Source organism: Cherax quadricarinatus, chromosome 44 (assembly GCF_038502225.1).
Source record: "Cherax quadricarinatus isolate ZL_2023a chromosome 44, ASM3850222v1, whole genome shotgun sequence".
In the NCBI taxonomy this organism is placed as follows: Eukaryota; Metazoa; Arthropoda; class Malacostraca; order Decapoda; family Parastacidae; genus Cherax; species Cherax quadricarinatus.
Window position 1 is genome coordinate 31,456,970 of NC_091335.1, and position 19,759 is coordinate 31,476,728.

At 43.1% G+C, this 19,759-nt stretch overlaps 1 protein-coding gene across 1 annotated transcript in view; it reads left to right on the forward strand.

Moving 5' to 3' along the window:
- The window catches only part of LOC138853978 (venom protease-like), a 170,066-nt gene that overhangs the window by 107,358 nt on the left and 42,949 nt on the right, over nt 1-19,759 (forward strand). The window contains exon 5 of the mRNA XM_070094223.1: nt 12,071-12,174. Coding sequence (XP_069950324.1) covers nt 12,071-12,174 — 104 coding nt within the window. The remainder of the gene's footprint in view (nt 1-12,070; nt 12,175-19,759) is intronic.

Below are 19,759 nucleotides of genomic sequence, written 5' to 3' on the forward strand. Positions count from 1 at the left end.
GGTCACATCCTGGGTGTTAGTGGACTGGTGTGGGTCGCATCCTGGGCGTTAGTGGACTGGTGTGGGTCGCATCCTGGGTGTTAGTGGAATGGTGTGCGTCGCATCCTGGGTGTTAGTGGACTGGTGTGGGTCACATCCTGGGTGTTAGTGAACTAGTGTGGGTCACATCCTGGGTGTTAGTGGACTGGTGTGGGTCACATTCTGGGTGTTAGTGGACTGGTGTGGGTCACATCCTGGGTGTTAGTGGACTGGTGTGGGTCACATCCTGGTTCTTAGTGGACTGGTGTGGGTCGCATCCTGGGTGTTAGTGGACTGGTGTGGGTCACATCCTGGGTGTTAGTGGACTGGTGTGGGTCGCATCCTGGGTGTTAGTGGACTGGTATGGGTCACATCCTGGGTGTTAGTGGACTGGTGTGGGTCGCATCCTGGGTGTTAGTGGACTGGTGTGGTTCACATCCTGGGTGTTAGTAGATTGGTGTGGGTCGCATCCTGGGTGTTAGTGGACTGGTGTGGGTCGCATCCTGGGACAAAACTGACCTAATTTGCCCGTAGTGCTCAGCAAAGGGTCTTAAGAAGCAAGATCACCACTCATCTAGAAACCCATCAGTTACACAACCCAGGGCAACATGGGTTTAGAACATGTCGCTCCTGTCTGTCTCAACTATTTGATCACTACGACAAGGTCCTAAATGCACTAGAAGACAAAAAGAATGCAGATGTAATATATACAGACTTTGCAAAAGCCTTCGACAAGTGTGACCGTGGCGTAATAGCGCACAAAATGCGTGCTAAAGGAATAACAGGAAAAGTCGGTCGATGGATCTATAATTTCCTCACTAACAGAACACAGAGTAGTCTTCAACAGAGTAAAGTCCGAGGCAGCTACGGTGAAAAGCTCTGTTCCACAAGGCACAGTACCGAACTTGCACACGAAAATCACTCACTACGAAAGCAAAAGACTTGGCAGACGATGCAACATCCCCCCAATGAAAAGCAGGGGTGTCACTAGCACGTTAAGAGACCATACAATAAGTGTCAGGGGCCAGAGACTGTTCAACTGCCTCCCAGCATACATAAGGGGGATTACCAACAGACCCCTGGCAGTCTTCAAGCTGGCACTGGACAAGCACCTAAAGTCGGTTCCTGACCAGCCGGGCTGTGGCTCGTACGTTGGTTTGCGTGCAGCCAGCAGCGACAGCCTGGTTGATCAGGCTCTGATCCACCAGGAGGCCTGGTCACAGACCGGGCCGCGGGGGCGTTGACCCCCGGAACTCTCTCCAGGTAAACTCCAGGTAAATAACGAGCGGCTTTCTGTAGGTAGTAGTATATCATTAATGTCAGCTATGGTCTGTATACCTTGTACATGTTCTGTACCTGTAGAAATAAAGATATTATTATTATTATTGTTATTATTATTATTATTATTATTATTATTATTATTATTGTTATTATTATTATTATTATTATTATTATTATTATTATTATTATTGTTATTATTATTATTATTATTATTATTATTATTATTATTATTATTATTATTATTATTATTGTTATTATTATTATTATTATTATTATTATTATTATTATTATTATTATTGTTATTATTGTTATTAGAAGTAGTGGTAGTAGACGTCGCAGTAGGGGTTGAATTATGAGTACGTAAGAAAGAAGGAACACTGCAGCAGGCCTACTGGCGCATGCAAGGCGGATCCAAGTCTCCTACCGGCTTAAGCCGGTAGTTAGTCAGGCAATTGACCTAGTAGCACAAGCTAATCAGGTCCAACTCACACCCACCCACACCCATTCATGTATTTATCTAACCTATTTTTAAAATTGCACGATGTTTTAGCCTCTGTAACTGTACTCGGGAGTTTGTTCCACTCATCCACAACTCTATTACCAAACCAGTGCTTTCCTATATCCTTCCTGAATCTGAATTTTTCCAACTTAAAACCATTGTTGCGAGTCCTGTCTAGCCTAGATATTTTTAGCATGCTATTTACATCCCCTTTGTTTATTCGTGTTTCATTTATACACCTCAATCATATTCTACGCCTTTCTAGAGAGTGCAGATTCAGGGCCTTCAGTCTATCCTCATATGGAAGATTTCTGATACATGGGATCATCTTTGTCATCCTCCTTAGTACGTTTTCCAGAGCATTTATATCCATTCTGTAATACGGTGACCAAAACTGTGCAACATAATCTAAATGAGGCCTAACCAAGGATATACAGAGTTGAAGAACCTGACGACTCCTATCATTTATACTTCTTGATATGAAGCCAAGAATTCTGTTAGCTTTATTGCCAACACTTTTGCACTGTTGTCTTGGTTTCAGATTACTGCTAACCAAAACTCCCAAATCCTTTTTGCAATCAGAAGTATTAAAATATACATTATTTAGTTTATATGTGGCATGGTTATTTTCCAGTCCAATGTTTAGAACTTTGCATTTGTCAATATTAAACTGAATCTACCACTTCTCCGACCACTGCATCAGTCTATTCAAATCTTCCTGGAGTGCTCTAATGTCCTCGTCAGAATGAATTCGACGGCCAATTTTGTTGTCATAGGCAAACTTGCTTATGTCGCTCTTTATGCTCTCATCTATGTCGTTTATGTAGATTGTGAACAACAAGGGGCCCAACACTGATCCCTGTGGAACACCGCTCATGACCCTTACCTACTCTGATTTCTCCCCATTTATGCAAACTCTCTGCTGTCTGAAGATTGAGACACTTATGCAGCATATGGGAATCTTTATTCAGGAAACGTTTCGCCACACAGTGGCTTCATCAGTCCAATACAAAGAGGAAGGCGTAAGGAGAGGAGGAGAATGAGGTAATCAGTCCCTCAACCTGGAGTCGATGTGTTCAGTCCATCAATCTTGTAGAATGTACAGCATAGGGCCGTAGACGTGGCTTATATACTGTAGTGAGGTGACGTGAAGCAGATGGAGGCGGGGTCATAGTGGTATCATCCACTAGTCGAAGTAGGTCTTCGTCCAAAGGCCTGATTTCCATACACACCCATACCTCTATTCTCCATCAGTTTAAAATCCTAGGCATTTCAGCAATGGCCCTCTCTATCAAGTTTGCAAGTGCTATCACCCCAGCCCCAGAGAGATGTGCCCCATCCCTTGCATACATATCATGTTTGCCATAAAAGTTGTCCCAGTTGTCAATGAATGGAATTGCAAGTTTCTTCCAGTATCTTTCTAGTCAGCAATTTACACCAATTGCCCTAGACAACCATTTATTGCCCACTCTCCTTCTAGGTACGATGCTACATGTAATTGGGACCCCTCCCTTAGACTTGATTAAATCTATAGCTGACCTGTACTTATCTAGCAGCTCTTCTCTCCTAGCTTTCCCAATATCATTTCCACCAGCACTGAGACAGATAATAGGCTTGTTCCCAATAACTGACATGATATTATCCAACCTGTTGACTATGTCACCAACACCAGCTCCAGGGAAGCACACTCTATCTCTCACTTTCTTATTCCTATTACAGAATGCCCAGTCCATATATCTTACCTGTGAGTCACCAACTACAAGGATTTGCTTACCTCTATTAGCAGGGGAAGTAGTACCTTTACCTTCACTTGCCACTGAAGTACACACATCCTGAAGAACAGAGAAGCGATTTCCTGCCTTCAAATTTATTCTTGTTACTTTCCTTATTTTGATGCTCTCACCATTACTGGGAACCCACTTGTAGCAGGTGCTGGACTGCACCTCACTGCTGGTAGCCATTACTACCTCCCCATTTACAGCCTCCTCGCAGCGAGTGACAGACTGCACCTCGCTGCTGGTAGCCTCATTCCCCTCCACCATTCCAGCCATTCCAATGGTGGGGTAGGGAAGAGTTGTTTTGGAAAAGAAGCAGAGATCTTGTTTCTCTGGTAGACAGTCTAGTAGGAATATCGCTACAAGAATGGTATATAGTACTGACAAGTTGATGATGATGACACGAATTAAACACCTGGATATCTTACCATAGGCACCATTGTGACCGCAAATGCAAGTTTTTACAGACGAATCTCCCGTCTGCCTATGCTAACGTTCCTATGGTGTATAAATATACATATAAATATACACCAGCTGGCCCAGTGGCTAGCGCGTCGGTCTGGAGTTTTATGACACTGATCGGGGGTTCTATCTCCGTCTGTGGTATGGTTTGTTTGCAATCGTGTCATACGATTTCGTGAGTCATGATGACGGCTTTGAGGGGACTTGAGCTAGAGTTCGTCACGGCCACGCTGACGGGAGATTCGTTTGTAAAAACCTGGATTTCTTTGTTGACGTGACGCTTCATCTGAGCAGCAGGAGGTTTCATTCTGTTACACAGGTCGCTTATATAATTTATTAGAAAAGGTGGAAAAAGAGAAGAGGTAATTGTTATGTGTATGTAGTGTGTCTCCTGCCTCTGCTTCACATTGATCAAGGCTGAGGAACTGAACATCTCAGAATAACCGGCATCTAGACGATGATAGAGGTGGCTACAAAAGCCCATACTAGCAATGCAAAACCATTGATTACGGGAGATTTCTAACATAAGGAAACAGACTGGGAATGTCTAGAGCCACCCTGGGGACCAGAACAATGGCAAACTAGATTTTTGGAGTTGGCGATGGAAACCTTCATAAGACAATACACTGGGGAACAACTGGGATGTGAGGATGTGACAAACCAACTTAGCTGGACCCTACATCAGAGTCACCCAGAATGACTCTGATGTAGGCGACTTAGAATATAAGAGGCTTTTCATTGCTAACGTTCGAGTATCTTACGGAAGTGAACACGGAGACGAAGACAGAGGATGAATTAGGGAACAAACTCAAAAGCTAAACGCTCACGAGAATGAAATAAAAGTAGAAAACAAAGACTGCTGGAGAATAGTGAACAAGCAGAAGATCCAGAAACGAATATGCATTGATAAAAAGTGAGGCTAAATGAAAATTTGAAAAAGATATATCAATAAAAGCCAAATTTGAGACAAAACTGATGTATAGCCACTACACATAGAAGACAAATGTGAAGGACCAGGTAATAAGTCTGAAGAAGGAAGGAGGGGAGCTCACTAGGAATGACCAGGAAGTCAGTGAAGAGCTAAACAAATTATTTAGGCAGGTATTTACAGTATAAACGGGAACAATACTGGAGAGTCAATACTGGACCCAGTATGAACACGGAGGAAAAGAGGAGAACAAATGGCTGAATGAGCTAGATACCTCAAAGACAATGGGACCGGAAAACATCTCTCTGCGGGTTCTCCGAGAGGAAGCAGAGGAACTGTATTATCCATCATCAGTGTTTTTCAAGAAGTCAACTGAAACAAAGTAACCGTCAGAGGTGTGGAAAAATAGCGAATATAATTCCAATATTTACAAAAAATAGACAGACAGTTGGCACTGAACTATAGGTCAGCATAACATGTAAGGTTATGGAGATTATCAAAAGAGTAGTGAAGGACCTGGAAAGGCATGGAATAAAAAACAGCAACCAACATGGCTTTAGAGATACTAAATTCTAACAAATCTGCTGGAGTTCTACTGTATAACAAGGTAAAATGGAATGGGTGGACTGTATATTTATAAACGTCCTGAAGATCTGGTTGACTAGTGGGATGTTGCATCCTGCCGAGTCTCTTGCTTTCGTTATTAATGATTTCGGTGTGCAGATTTGGTACTAGTCCTTCCAGGATTTTCCAGGTGTAGATTATGTCTTTCTAGCCAGCGTTCTAAGGAGTACAGATCAAGGGACCTCAAGTGCTCCCGTAATTGAGTTGCTTTATTGTACTTATACGCGTAGTGAAAGTTCTCTGTATATTCTCCAGGTCTGCAATTTCGAATTCCTCGAAAGTTGCCGTTAGTGTACAGAAATATTCCAGCCTAGAGAGAACAAGTGATTTAAAGAGAATCATCATTGACTGAGCATCCATAGTTTTGAAGGTTTTCTTTATCCATCCTTTTATTTCCCTAGATGATGTGATAGAAACGTTGTTGTGATCTTTGAAGGTGGAATTTTCTGACATTATCACTCCCAAGTCCTTCATATAAGTTTTTCGCTCTATTGTGTGACTAGAATTTGTTTTAAAGTCCGATCCAGTTTTTATTTCCTTAAATTTTCCATAGCTGAGTAATTGAAATTTATTCTCATTGAACTTCATGTTATTTTCTGAGGCCCATTTGAAGACTTGGTAACGTCCGCTTGGAGATTTAGTGTCCTCAGTAGATGACACTGTCTTCTACATTCTGGTATCGTCAGCAAAGGAGGACACGGTGCCTAGGTTTACATCTTTATCTATGTCAGACATGAGGATGAGGAAAAGGATGGGAGTGAGTAATGTTCCTTGAGGAACAGAGCTTTCCAGTGTAGCTGCCTCGGACTTTACTGTGTTTACGATTATTCTGTATTCTATTGGTTAGGAAGTTGTAGATTTATCCACCCAATTCTGTTATTTTTTTTAGCGGGCATTTTAAGTGATATTACACCATGATCGCACTTATCGAAGGCTTTCACAGAGTCTATGATGCGGGACGTTAGTGCCATTGGTGGGGGGGGGGGGGCTAGTCTGTTATTTTTAGTGACTGTGGGATGACCCTAGTGTCTAGGTTCTCTCTCCATAGAATATGTAAGGCACGTGAAAAGGGGTTTCCTGCAGTTCTTGATGAACAAGAAGTTCCATGACCTGGGACCTAGTGCATGACCTGGGACATAGTGCATGACCTGGGACCTAGTGCATGACCTGGAACCTAGTGCATGACCTGGAACCTAGTGCATGACCTGGGACCTAGTGCATGACCTGGAACCTAGTGCATGACCTGGGACCTAGTGCATGACCTGGGACCTAGTGAATGACCTGGGACCTAGTGCATGACCTGGGACGTAGTGCATGACCTGGGACCTAGTGCATGACCTGGGACCTAGTGCATGACCTGGGACCTAGTGCATGACCTGGGACCTAGTGCATGACCTGGGACCTAGTGCATGACCTGGTACGTAGTGCATGGCCTAGGACGTAGTGCAGGACCTGGGACCTAGTGCATGACCTGGGACCTAGTGCATGACCTGGGACCTAGTGCATGACCTGGGACCTAGTGCATGACTTGGGACCTAGTGCATGACCTGGGACCTAGTGCATGACCTGGGACCTAGTGCATGACCTGGGACCTAGTGCATGACCTGAGACCTAGTGCATGACCTGGGACCTATTGCATGACCTGGGACCTAGTGCATGACCTGGGACCTAGTGCATGACCTGGGACGTAGTGCATGACCTGGGACCTAGTGCATGACCTGGGACCTAGTGCATGACCTGGGACCTAGTGCATGACCTGGGACCTAGTGCATGACCTGGGACCTAGTGCATGACCTGGTAACTAGTGCATGACCTGGGACCTAGTGCATGACCTGGGACCTAGTGCATGACCTGGGACCTAATGCATGACCGGGTACCTAGTGCATGACCTGGTACCTAGTGCATGACCTGGGACCTAGTGCATGACCTGGGACCTAGTGCATGACCTGGGACCTAATGCATGACCGGGTACCTAGTGCATGACCTGGTACCTAGTGCATGACCTGGTACCTAGTGCATGACCTGGGACCTAGTGCATGACCTGGGACCTAGTGCATGACCTGGGACCTAGTGCATGACCTGGAACCTAGTGCATGACCTGAGACCTAGTGCATGACCTGGGACCTAGTGCATGACCTGTGACCTAGTGCATGAACTGGTACCTAGTGCATGACCTGGGACCTAGTGCATGACCTGGGACCTAGTGCATGACCTGGGACCTAGTGCATGACCTGGGACATAGTGCATGACCTGGGACCTAGTGCATGACCTGAGACCTAGTGCATGACCTGGGACCTAGTGCATGACCTGGGACCTAGTGCATGACCTGGGACCTAGTGCATGACCTCTGACCTAGTGCATGACCTGGGACCTAGTGCATGACCTGGGACATAGTGCATGACCTGGGACCTAGTGCATGACCTGAGACCTAGTGCATGACCTGGGACCTAGTGCATGACCTGGGACCTAGTGCATGACCTGGGACCTAGTGCATGACCTGGGATCTAGTGCATGACCTGGGACCTAGTGCATGACCTGGGACCTAGTGCATGACCTGGGACATAGTGCATGACCTGGGACCTAGTGCATGACCTGGGACCTAGTGCATGACCTGGGACCTAATGCATGACCTGGGACCTAGTGCATGACCTGGGACCTAGTGCATGACCTGGTACCTAGTGCATGACCTGGGACCTAGTGCATGACCTGGGACCTAGTGCATGACCTGGGACCTAGTGCATGACCTGGGACCTAGTGCATGACCTGAGACCTAGTGCATGACCTGGGACCTAGTGCATGACCTGGGACCTAGTGCATGACCTGGGACCTAGTGCATGACCTGGGACCTAGTGCATGACCTGGGACCTAGTGCATGACCTGGGACCTAGTGCATGACCTGGGACCTAGTGCATGACCTGGGATCTAGTACATGACCTGGGACCTAGTGCATGACCTGGGACCTAGTGCATGACCTGGGACCTAGTGCATGACCTGGGACCTAGTGCATGACCTGGGACCTAGTGCATGACCTGGGACCTAGTGCATGACCTGGGACCTAGTGCATGACCTGGGATCTAGTGCATGACCTGGGACCTAGTGCATGACCTGGGACCTAGTGCATGACCTGGAACCTAGTGCATGACCTGGGACCTAGTGCATGACCTGGGACCTAGTGAATGACCTGGTACCTAGTGCATGACCTGGGACCTAGTGCATGACCTGGGACATAGTGCATGACCTGGGACCTAGTGCATGACCTGGGACCTAGTGCATGACCTGGGACCTAGTGCATGACCTGGTACCTAGTGCATGACCTGGGACCTAGTGCATGACCTGGAACCTAGTGCATGAGTATCTCACCAACTGCTTTTTCAAAGTCCTGTTGTATTAGAGTTATATAAGAAATTCTGGAATTAACCAGATTTTAAGTCTCTGTCGTAAATAATTCATTTAGATTGTAAACCATTAGTCTGATTAGTGGTTTTTCATTACTAGTGATTTTTGCCCTAGATTTGTCATAAAAGAAACGTTTTGGATTTCTTTCCGTTTCATTTATTGTTTTAATTTTTTTCTGTGTTTCCTGGCTCCTGTATGATTAGTTAAGCTTAAATTGAGTTTGTTATTTTCCATTTCACTTGCCAGTGTCTCCTTCCATGTTCTGGATAGACAGTTCCCTCTGAGCACCTCTGTGGTTCTTCGTCTTCACCAGTAGAAGGAGTCTCTCTCTCTCTCTCTCTCTCTCTCTCTCTCTCTCTCTCTCTCTCTCTCTCTCTCTCTCTCTCTCTCTCTCTCTCTCCCTCTCTCTCTCTCTCTCTCCCTCTCTCTATCTATTTATCTATCTATCTATCTCTAGTTTGTATCTCTTCATTTTCTTAGGGTGATGTGCCATGAGCGTATCTCACATGCCACGAAGTTAATATTTTCTAGACAAAGGTTGGGTTCCATGTTGTTTGTGATACCTTCCCAGTTTGTTTCATTTGGAACAAAGTATTTGTACTGAAGTTGAGTTTGTTGAAGGCACCTTAATAACTGATCTCATTGTATCTGAGTGTATTGTCTTTGATATTGTTATATTTCGTACTAGATCATCATTATTAGTGATGACGAGGTCAAGTGTATTTTCCAGTCTTGTTGGCCCCACTATTTGCTGACTAGAGGTAATTTTTTTTTTTGCAGAGTTTTAATAGCTCATATGTGTTTGTGCATTTTTATCTCAGCTGTCTTCTGGGATTTTATTATTATCACACTGGCCGATTCCCACCAAGGCAGGGTGGCCCGAAAAAGAAAAACTTTTACCATCATTCACTCCATCACTGTCTTGCCAGAAGGGTGCTTTACACTACAGTTTTTAAACTGCAACATTAACACCCATCCTTCAGAGTGCAGGCACTGTACTATCTCTGTTTAAACATTATTTGCTGCATTCCTCCACTGTAGGTGTCTTAAGTTGAAATCACCCAGCAACAATATATTTGGGGCTGGGGCCGGAGACTTTCTGGACGGTGGTCAATTTTGAAATGCTGTTTCTTGAATTAATGTGAAGTTGCATCTGGTGTCTTATAACCACAATTACAAGGTTTTACTTTTCAATTTTTACCTGTCAAAACTTCAACTACATCATTTGTGGTGTTTATAATTTTGAGTAGCTGAGCAAGTCTGTGACATACAGGGCAATCTTCTTTTCTTTGTTGCCTGTTCTTTCTGTTGCATCTATATATGTTGTATCATGTATAAATATTTTGCTGTAAAAATGGTATTTTGTATTGGTCTCTGTGAGAGCTACAAATATTGCATTTGACTCTGTGATGAGTCCGATGATGTAAGATATTTTGTTGTTGGTTAATGGTTTAGACCGTGTATATTTGCAAATACTAACTTTGTCGGGTTGATTGATGGGAGGCTTTACTCGCTGACACTGGCTTTACTCGCTGACACTAATATGTGTTTTGGAATCAGTACCACTGACTGTCCCTCCACGCCACCAGTGCTTCAAGGCGGTATGGTATTTCTGTCATGTCCTGCCAGTTTCTTTTATTCCTGGCCCTCAAAAATTGATTTTCTATTGAGTAATTGTAACTACCCTGGTTTGTTTCCCAAGGTTTGTGGGATCTGTACCTTCTAGTCCCCCTTAAATGGTGTGCCTGATAGTATGTGTTGTAACATTGTCGTTCATGACCTGATGAATAAAACATTTCAGGGTGAAATAGCTTACCTGGAACAGGATGACATACTTCTTTGGTCATGAGTCCAGGACAGTTTTTTTGGATAGTCATAGTTACACGATCTTCCAAGTGCTTTAATCCTTTAATCTTTTATTTTGAACTGTCATATCCATTTGTCTTCTGGAGTTTTTCAACTTATTCTCACTCCAAAACTTGTTATTCTCAGAAAAATTTGTTGACAGCATATTATAAACACAAGTATAGTATGTCCAGCGACCTGGTCGTAATGGGAATCAAACTAGATCGAACAAACTTAACAATGGTATATGACTTGTATATCCTTCACTAGATATAAAATGCCAAATGTATAGAGGATGAATAGTAAGTGTACCACACGGTGACTAAAGATGACAAAAGCAGAAGCCAGAGACAGTGCACTGTGTCAGCCAGCAGCTCAGACAAGTCCGTCAATTCACTTGGCACAAATGAACCACGTTGCTTCAGCTTTGGTGGTGTTGCCTGTAATTGGCCAATGAACCAAGGTGCTCGTTTAGTGACGGGTACCCTATTGATTGTTAAACCCCTAGTACTCGGTTTGTTGGTTGGGAGGCAGCCTATATGGGAGTGTAACATATGCCGAATAAATTGTATCATACTCTTCGCATGCCACACAGCCTCTCACCGACTCTCTCTACTTTGCTCTCCTTTTACATTCCTTCACCACTCTTCTAAGCTCTCATTTTCTCTTTATATACTCCTCACTCCTTGTATCTCTCTTACTGCTCACTTTACCTCATCATTCCATCAGTCGCTCCTGTTCTCTCTTGCATCAACTTTCTTGTAACCACACACTTCTGCTGAACACTCTAATACTACATTCTATATCTATCTCATTCCAAATCTTTACCTTAACTCTCGCTAGCCCATCTATCTACCAATACAGTTGTTGCTTATATCTTGCCCTAACTGCCTCCTCCTTCAGCTTATAAACCTTCATCTCTCTCTTACTTTCTGATACCATTCTCCTTGTATCCTAATTATCCTAATTACAATTTACTCTCACTGGTATAACGGTTGCTGCTCTATAAACATGCACATCCTGAAGTCTACCCATCAGCCTTCATTCACCACTATAGTTAAAATGAGGTCACAACTTTACAATTCTGCCATGTTTTTTCAACTGTATTCACACATTAGTGTGTGTGTGTGTGTGTGTGTGTGTGTGTGTGTGTGTGTGTGTGTGTGTGTGTGTTGATGAACAATTTACTAGATTCATTGTATTCTCATGGAAATATATGAGTATACGTATTTTGTATTACAGGCTCTACTGGGAGAGAAGATCGGTAATACCCCCACTTGGTTCTGTGCTGGTGTTCTCATTAGCGATCAGTGGATCCTCTCAGCTCTGCATTGTTTCCTCACAAAGTAAGTCAAAGATCCCATCGTTTATTGTTGTGATACATAAAGCATTTCAAGATTTTGTAATCCTATGGAAAAGTGTGTGAGATCTGGTCACATATAATGGTTCTTTACTATTGTCCATAGGAAAAAAATAGAAGAGATATGTGTGGAAATTTTGAGGCGCTTAGATGAATATCGAAAGTGGATGACATGTTTACCTGGAGTTTACCTGGAGAGAGTTCCGGGGGTCAACGCCCCCGAGGCCCGGTCTGTGACCAGGCCTCCTGGTGGATCAGAGCCTGATCAGTTAAATATATAAAAATTTGCTATGAAATACAGTGGAATCCCGAGTTTCATCCTTAATCCATTCCAGGAGTTACGACTAAAGTCAAAATGTCCTAAAGTCGAAGCAATATTTCCCATAAGAAATAATATAAATCCAAATAATCCGTTCCAGACCCACAGAAAAATACGTTTTTTTAAAGAATAACTATAGTTTTACATACACACAACACAGATAAATACAATAGATAAATTAACATTTAGATAAGCATTTAAAATGTCATTTACTTATCTTTAATGAAGATTGTTGCTCGCATCTGGAAGATAGGGAGGAGGAGGAGGAGGAGCAGGAGTGAGGGGGCATTTATTGTTTGGAAATGAAATCCTCTTAAATAAAGACTATAGGTAAGAAGTCCCTGTCTGGGGTTACTTCCTTTCTTTGTCTTTTAACGCCACTAGCATCAGCTTGAGAGTCACTGGACCCTTGTCACACAAAATAACTGTCCAGAAAGCATTGAGTATACATAGTGTATAGTGTATACTACAGTGGCTCCCTAGTATATTGATGATAAAGGCTAAAGTGTCATTTGAAAACAGGTGAATTTGTAAATGAAGTGATAAGCCTATAGAGGCAGGTGCCAGAAGTCGCCAGAAACTTACCACAGGTCAGCTGTTTTTAATAATCTTCCTGGCCTGCTAGTGTACTCGCATATAATCTAGTGATACCAGTGAATAGCAGAATACAGTGTTGTAGTAGCAACTAACCAGTATTATAATGGTACTTAGTGGAGTGGAGTGACTTTCATTAGTTTCTTTTTCTTGAAATACGAGACGTTACTGTGAATTTCATATAACCTGTAGTTACCAGCGGTCGCAATATACACAACGAGAAGCAATTATTACTACAGAAAAAGCGTCCTTCCTCCAAAATTTGCACCAGTCAACTATAGTGATAATATAGCATTTATTGTGGTGGAGACGGAAAAACAAAAATAGAAAAGCCAGATACAGCGATTGATAAACAAAGAGGTCGACTGTACGTCATTGTAGGAGCTGCCAGATATCACCGGCTCTTCAACACGCAAGTTATACTTTTGTATCAGTCAAATCACATATTACTCGGGTAGATAATTTCCAGTAGATCCTTCATGTGTTAGCTCAAATCACCGACCAGTATGTTTTAAATAAGTGACCCACTGATCAGAGCAGATCGACTGGTCCGAACCCTTGACTGGTCCGAACCCTTGACTGGTTTCAAACAGTTTCGTTGGACAATAAAGCAGACTGTAAACGGATGGGTTTGTAGGCGCCCTTATAAACACAAACATTAAAAATCAGGAACGTGACGGTAAGCTGTCCAATATACAAAAAGAGTTAGAAACAGAAATACAAATAGCTAGAGCTTCATTTAAGGTTATTAATATAATATTCAAGAGGTTGCTAGCAGACTTGCAGTAAATCAACCATTCAAATCATTATGAAGCTGTGTGTAGTCTGTGGTCAGTCAAACAAACGGGCTACCACATGGATAAATTGTCATTTTTGTGGAAATTGGTGTCACGCTCCTTGTGCAGATATCCCAGAACTAGCTACAAGCAGTATTAAAACAGAGAAGTGTTTTTGGGTATGCCCAAATGAGGAAAATCTGTGGACTAAAATCACAAGGGTATTAAAAGAGGATAACATCAAAGCTGCTTTCATAGAAAACCTGGAAGCTTTCTACAACAGATGGGAACATAAAAAGTCCGGGCTGAATGGTACTGCCCTTGATACTGGCCATGTAGTCACAAACTGTAAGGCTGGAGGTGATGTCCTGGTAGTCAGTAAATGTGGGGCTGATAGTGCTGTCCTGGGAGACAGTAATGGTGAAGCTGGAGGTGCTGTCCTGGGAGACAGAAATGGTGAAGTTGGAGATATTGTCCTGGGAGACAGTAATGGTGAAGCTGGAGATTTTGTCCAGGTAGTCGGGAATTATACGCAGGAAGGAATACATATAAATGACCTCATAGAGGACAGGAGCCATAGTAGGGAAACAAGTGTAGTCAAAGATAAGATAAAACCAATATTGCAAACCAGAAATACCGCAGGAAATAGCAAACAAGAGGACTCCAATAGCAATAGTGAGGATAAATTACCAAAAACAACTGGTGGGAGCTCCATTGTTGGTGCTAAGGAGGATAGGAATAAGACAGGGAAACATGCACCAACAGGGAATACAGTCACAGAAACCCAAGGCAAACGGAAACCAAGCCTGTGCACATACTATGCACTTGGTATCTGCTGGCATGGGAAATCTGGAAAAACAGATGGGACATGCAACTATGACCACCCTAGAAAATGTCATGCCCATATGACAACAGGAAAATGCAAACTCCCTTCCTGTAAGCTTTTTCACCCTGAAATGTGTACCTCTTCAGTACAGGAAAGACTGTGCTATAACTTAAATTGCCAGGCATACCATCTAAAGGGGACAAAAAGATACAAAACATCCAGGCCATGGGAAAACCTGGGTAGCCACAGCCACTCAAGAGGGAGAGGTTTTTTAGTGCCAGGAAGGAAAAAAAACTGGCAGGAAATGGCAGAAATCGTACACCAAATCCAGTCATTCCTGGAGTGGAACCACAGTCGATGGCCTCCACTCCAAACCAACAGATACAGATACTAATGCCGGAAAAAAAATCCCCCCCCAGTACCAACAATACCACCAGTCCGATAACATTCTTCTTTGCAAATATACAGGGTCTAAAGCCAGCAATAAACAACAAAATACCTTTCATCCGTGGACTGCTTGCAGAGGCAAAGGCAATGTTCGCGGCTTTCACTGAGACCCACATAAAGGATCACTTGGACAACGAAATATGGATCCCAGGTTACAACCTATACAGATGTGACAGAGTGAACAGGCAAAAGGGGGGGTTGGCCTGTACATTGCAGAGTCACTTGTTTGCACAGAACTGCTTAATGCCTCAAATGACGTAGTGGAAGTTTTAGCAGTAAAGGTCGAGAACCAAAACCTAGTCATTGTGGTAGTCTACAAGCCTCCGGATGCAACATCCCAGCAATTCCAGGAACAGCTGTTAAAAATTGACCACTGTCTGGAAAATCTTCCAGCTCCTGCACCCAACATCTTGCTCCTGGGGGATTTCAACTTAAGGCACCTAAAATGGAGGAATATAGCAAATAATATTGTTGCAGTAATAACACCAGGAGGCAGCTCTGATGAAAACTCACACTCACACGAGCTTTTAAATCTCTGCACAAAATTCAATTTAAACCAGCAAATAATAGAGCCTACTAGACTGGAGAATACACTAGACCTCATCTTCACTAACAATGATGATCTGATAAGAAATGTCACCATATCAAAAACAATATACTCAGATCACAACATAATTGAGGTTCAGACATGTATGCGTGGAGCCCCAGACCGACAAAATGAGACTAGTCACGAGGGAGCATTCACCAAATTCAACTTCAATAACAAAAACATAAAGTGGGACCAAGTAAACCAAGTCCTAACCGATATAAGCTGGGAAGATATACTAAGCAACACAGACCCAAACTTATGCCTAGAACAGATTAACTCGGTGGCACTCGATGTATGCACAAGGCTTATTCCTCTAAGAAAAAGGAGGAGTAGATGTAAAATAGAAAGAGACAGGCGCTCCCTTTACAGGCGACGGAAAATAACAGAGCGGCTAAAAGAGGTCAATATATCAGAAATGCGCAGGGAGACACTGGTCAGAGAAATAGCAAGCATCGAACTTAAGCTAAAAGAATCCTTTAGGAGTCAGGAATCGCGGGAAGAACTAAAAGCCATAAATGAAATCGAAAGAAACCCAAAGTATTTCTTCTCCTATGCCAAATCAAAATCGAGAACAACGTCCAGTATTGGGCCCCTACTTAAACAAGATGGGTCCTACACAGATGACAGCAAGGAAATGAGTGAGCTACTCAAGTCCCAATATGACTCAGTTTTTAGCAAGCCGCTAACCAGACTGAGAGTCGAAGATCAAAATGAATTTTTTATGAGAGAGCCACAAAATTTGATTAACACAAGCCTATCCGATGTTATCCTGACGCCAAATGACTTCGAACAGGCGATAAATGACATGCCCATGCACTCTGCCCCAGGGCCAGACTCATGGAACTCTGTGTTCATCAAGAACTGCAAGAAGCCCCTATCACGAGCCTTTTCCATCCTATGGAGAGGGAGCATGGACACGGGGGTCGTCCCTCAGTTACTAAAAACAACAGACATAGCCCCACTCCACAAAGGGGGCAGTAAAGCAACAGCAAAGAACTACAGACCAATAGCACTAACATCCCATATCATAAAAAATCTTTGAAAGGGTCCTAAGAAGCAAGATCACCACCCATCTAGAAACCCATCAGTTACACAACCCAGGGCAACATGGGTTTAGAACAGGTCGCTCCTGTCTGTCTCAACTACTGGATCACTACGACAAGGTCCTAAATGCACTAGAAGACAAAAAGAATGCAGATGTAATATATACAGACTTTGCAAAAGCCTTCGACAAGTGTGACCATGGCGTAATAGCGCACAAAATGCGCGCTAAAGGAATAACAGGAAAAGTTGGTCGATGGATCTATAATTTCCTCACTAACAGAACACAGAGAGTAGTCGTCAACAGAGTAAAGTCCGAGGCAGCTACGGTGAAAAGCTCTGTTCCACAAGGCACAGTACTAGCTCCCATCTTGTTCCTCATCCTCATATCCGACATAGACAAGGATGTCAGCCACAGCACCGTGTCTTCCTTTGCAGATGACACCCGAATCTGCATGACAGTGTCTTCCATTGCAGACACTGCAAGGCTCCAGGCGGACATCAACCAAATCTTTCAGTGGGCTGCAGAAAACAATATGAAGTTCAACGATGAGAAATTTCAATTACTCAGATATGGTAAACATGAGGAAATTAAATCTTCATCAGAGTACAAAACAAATTCTGGCCACAAAATAGAGCGAAACACCAACGTCAAAGACCTGGGAGTGATTATGTCGGAGGATCTCACCTTCAAGGACCATAACATTGTATCAATCGCATCTGCTAGAAAAATGACAGGATGGATAATGAGAACCTTCAAAACTAGGGAGGCCAAGCCCATGATGACACTCTTCAGGTCACTTGTTCTATCTAGGCTGGAATATTGCTGCACTCTAACAGCACCTTTCAAGGCAGGTGAAATTGCCGACCTAGAAAATGTACAGAGAACTTTCACGGCGCGCATAACGGAGATAAAACACCTCAATTACTGGGAGCGCTTGAGGTTTCTAAACCTGTATTCCCTGGAACGCAGGAGGGAGAGATACATGATTATATACACCTGGAAAATCCTAGAGGGACTAGTACCGAACTTGCACACGAAAATCACTCACTACGAAAGCAAAAGACTTGGCAGACGATGCACCATCCCCCCAATGAAAAGCAGGGGTGTCACTAGCACGTTAAGAGACCATACAATAAGTGTCAGGGGACCGAGACTGTTCAACTGCCTCCCAGCACACATAAGGGGGATTACCAACAGACCCCTGGCAGTCTTCAAGCTGGCACTGGACAAGCACCTAAAGTCAGTTCCTGATCAGCCGGGCTGTGGCTCGTACGTTGGTTTGCGTGCAGCCAGCAGCAACAGCCTGGTTGATCAGGCGCTGATCCACCAGGAGGCCTGGTCACAGACCGGGCCGCGGGGGCGTTGACCCCCGAAACTCTCTCCAGGTAAACTCCAGGTAAACTCCAGAGTCCTATGTTTCTGGCGCCTCTTTAACATTTCCCTAAAATGGGACATGGTTCTGTCACTGAGCTTGTTGCAGAGATGGTTTATTTCAGCATGCTCAGGGTGGTATTTTTCCACAAAACTCTGCAACCTATTCCACATTCCACACACGTCCCAAATCACTGAAGAAGGCACCTCCTCCACTCCCTCTTCCTCCTCCTCCTCTGAACCAAGTTCCTTAACTGTGGTCTGATGCTGTTCCAGTTGAAGCTCTTACAGTTCTTCAGTGGTTAGCTCTTCCATGTGGTCCTCCACCAACTCTTCCACATCCTCGCCACTCACCTCCACCATGGACCTCCCCAGTGCAACAATACCTTCCACAACAGGCAGAGGGTCGGCACACCACTCCAGTATTTTTTTACTATTTCTCACTTTCTTTACCAAACGGGTGCCACTAGAAAGTTTCTTAGGGCCCATGGTGACTTATTTCACAGTTACACTCAATAAACAAGCACCAAATGCATTGAATTAATTGTGAAATGTTTGGATGAGCACATAGGGTACTCTTCACTCAAAGATAAACAAGCAGCCAGATTGACCCACGACACCTGCACAGGCAGGTGCGGTCAGGTGGATAGGTCTCGTATGCAGGATGAAACATGGGTCACAGTGCGAAACTAGGGGGCAAAATTTAGCCAAAAAAAACGGTTCTAAACTCGAAGCATATGATACTCAGGGTGGATGAAACTCGGGGTTCTACTGTACATGATAATATACATGGAAAGTACTCGAGGACCTCATTCTAAATCGGTACACATACTGGAACGAGATATACGGGAGGAAATGCAAACTAAACCCAGTGAAAAGCAGAGGTGTGGTGGGCACAATAAAGAAACACTACATCAACAGTCCCAGATTACTCAACATTTTACCAGAAGATATCAGAAACACTGCTGGAACAAGAGTAGAAGTCTTCAAGAGAAAACTTGACAAGTTTCATCGCAAGTGCCAGATCAACTAGGCTGTGATGGATATGCAGGGCAAGTAGTTCACCAGCAGCAACAGCCTGATATGTACATATATATTTATTTATTTATATATATATATATATATATATATATATATATATATATATATATATATATATATATATATATATATATATGTATATATATATATATATATATATATATATATATATATATATATATATATATATATATATATATATATATATATATATATATATATATATATATATATATATATATATATATATATATATATATATATATATATATATATATATATATATATATATATATATATATATATGCAAAACAACCACTGTGAATGAATAGAGAAGTACCAAGCGCTTTCGTGACTACTCACATTATCAAGGAACAGTGAAAGTAAAGCATCAGAGGAAGGTATATAAATGGGCAGCCCAAACCTCATTATCAGATCCCACAACAACAAAAACACCTGACGCGAGACAGCAGGCCCGCCGGCCCAACTAGACAGGTCCTTCATACAACCCACCAACGAACTATTCTACCCAAGAAATAAGAAATTTAAAAAATTATTATTTG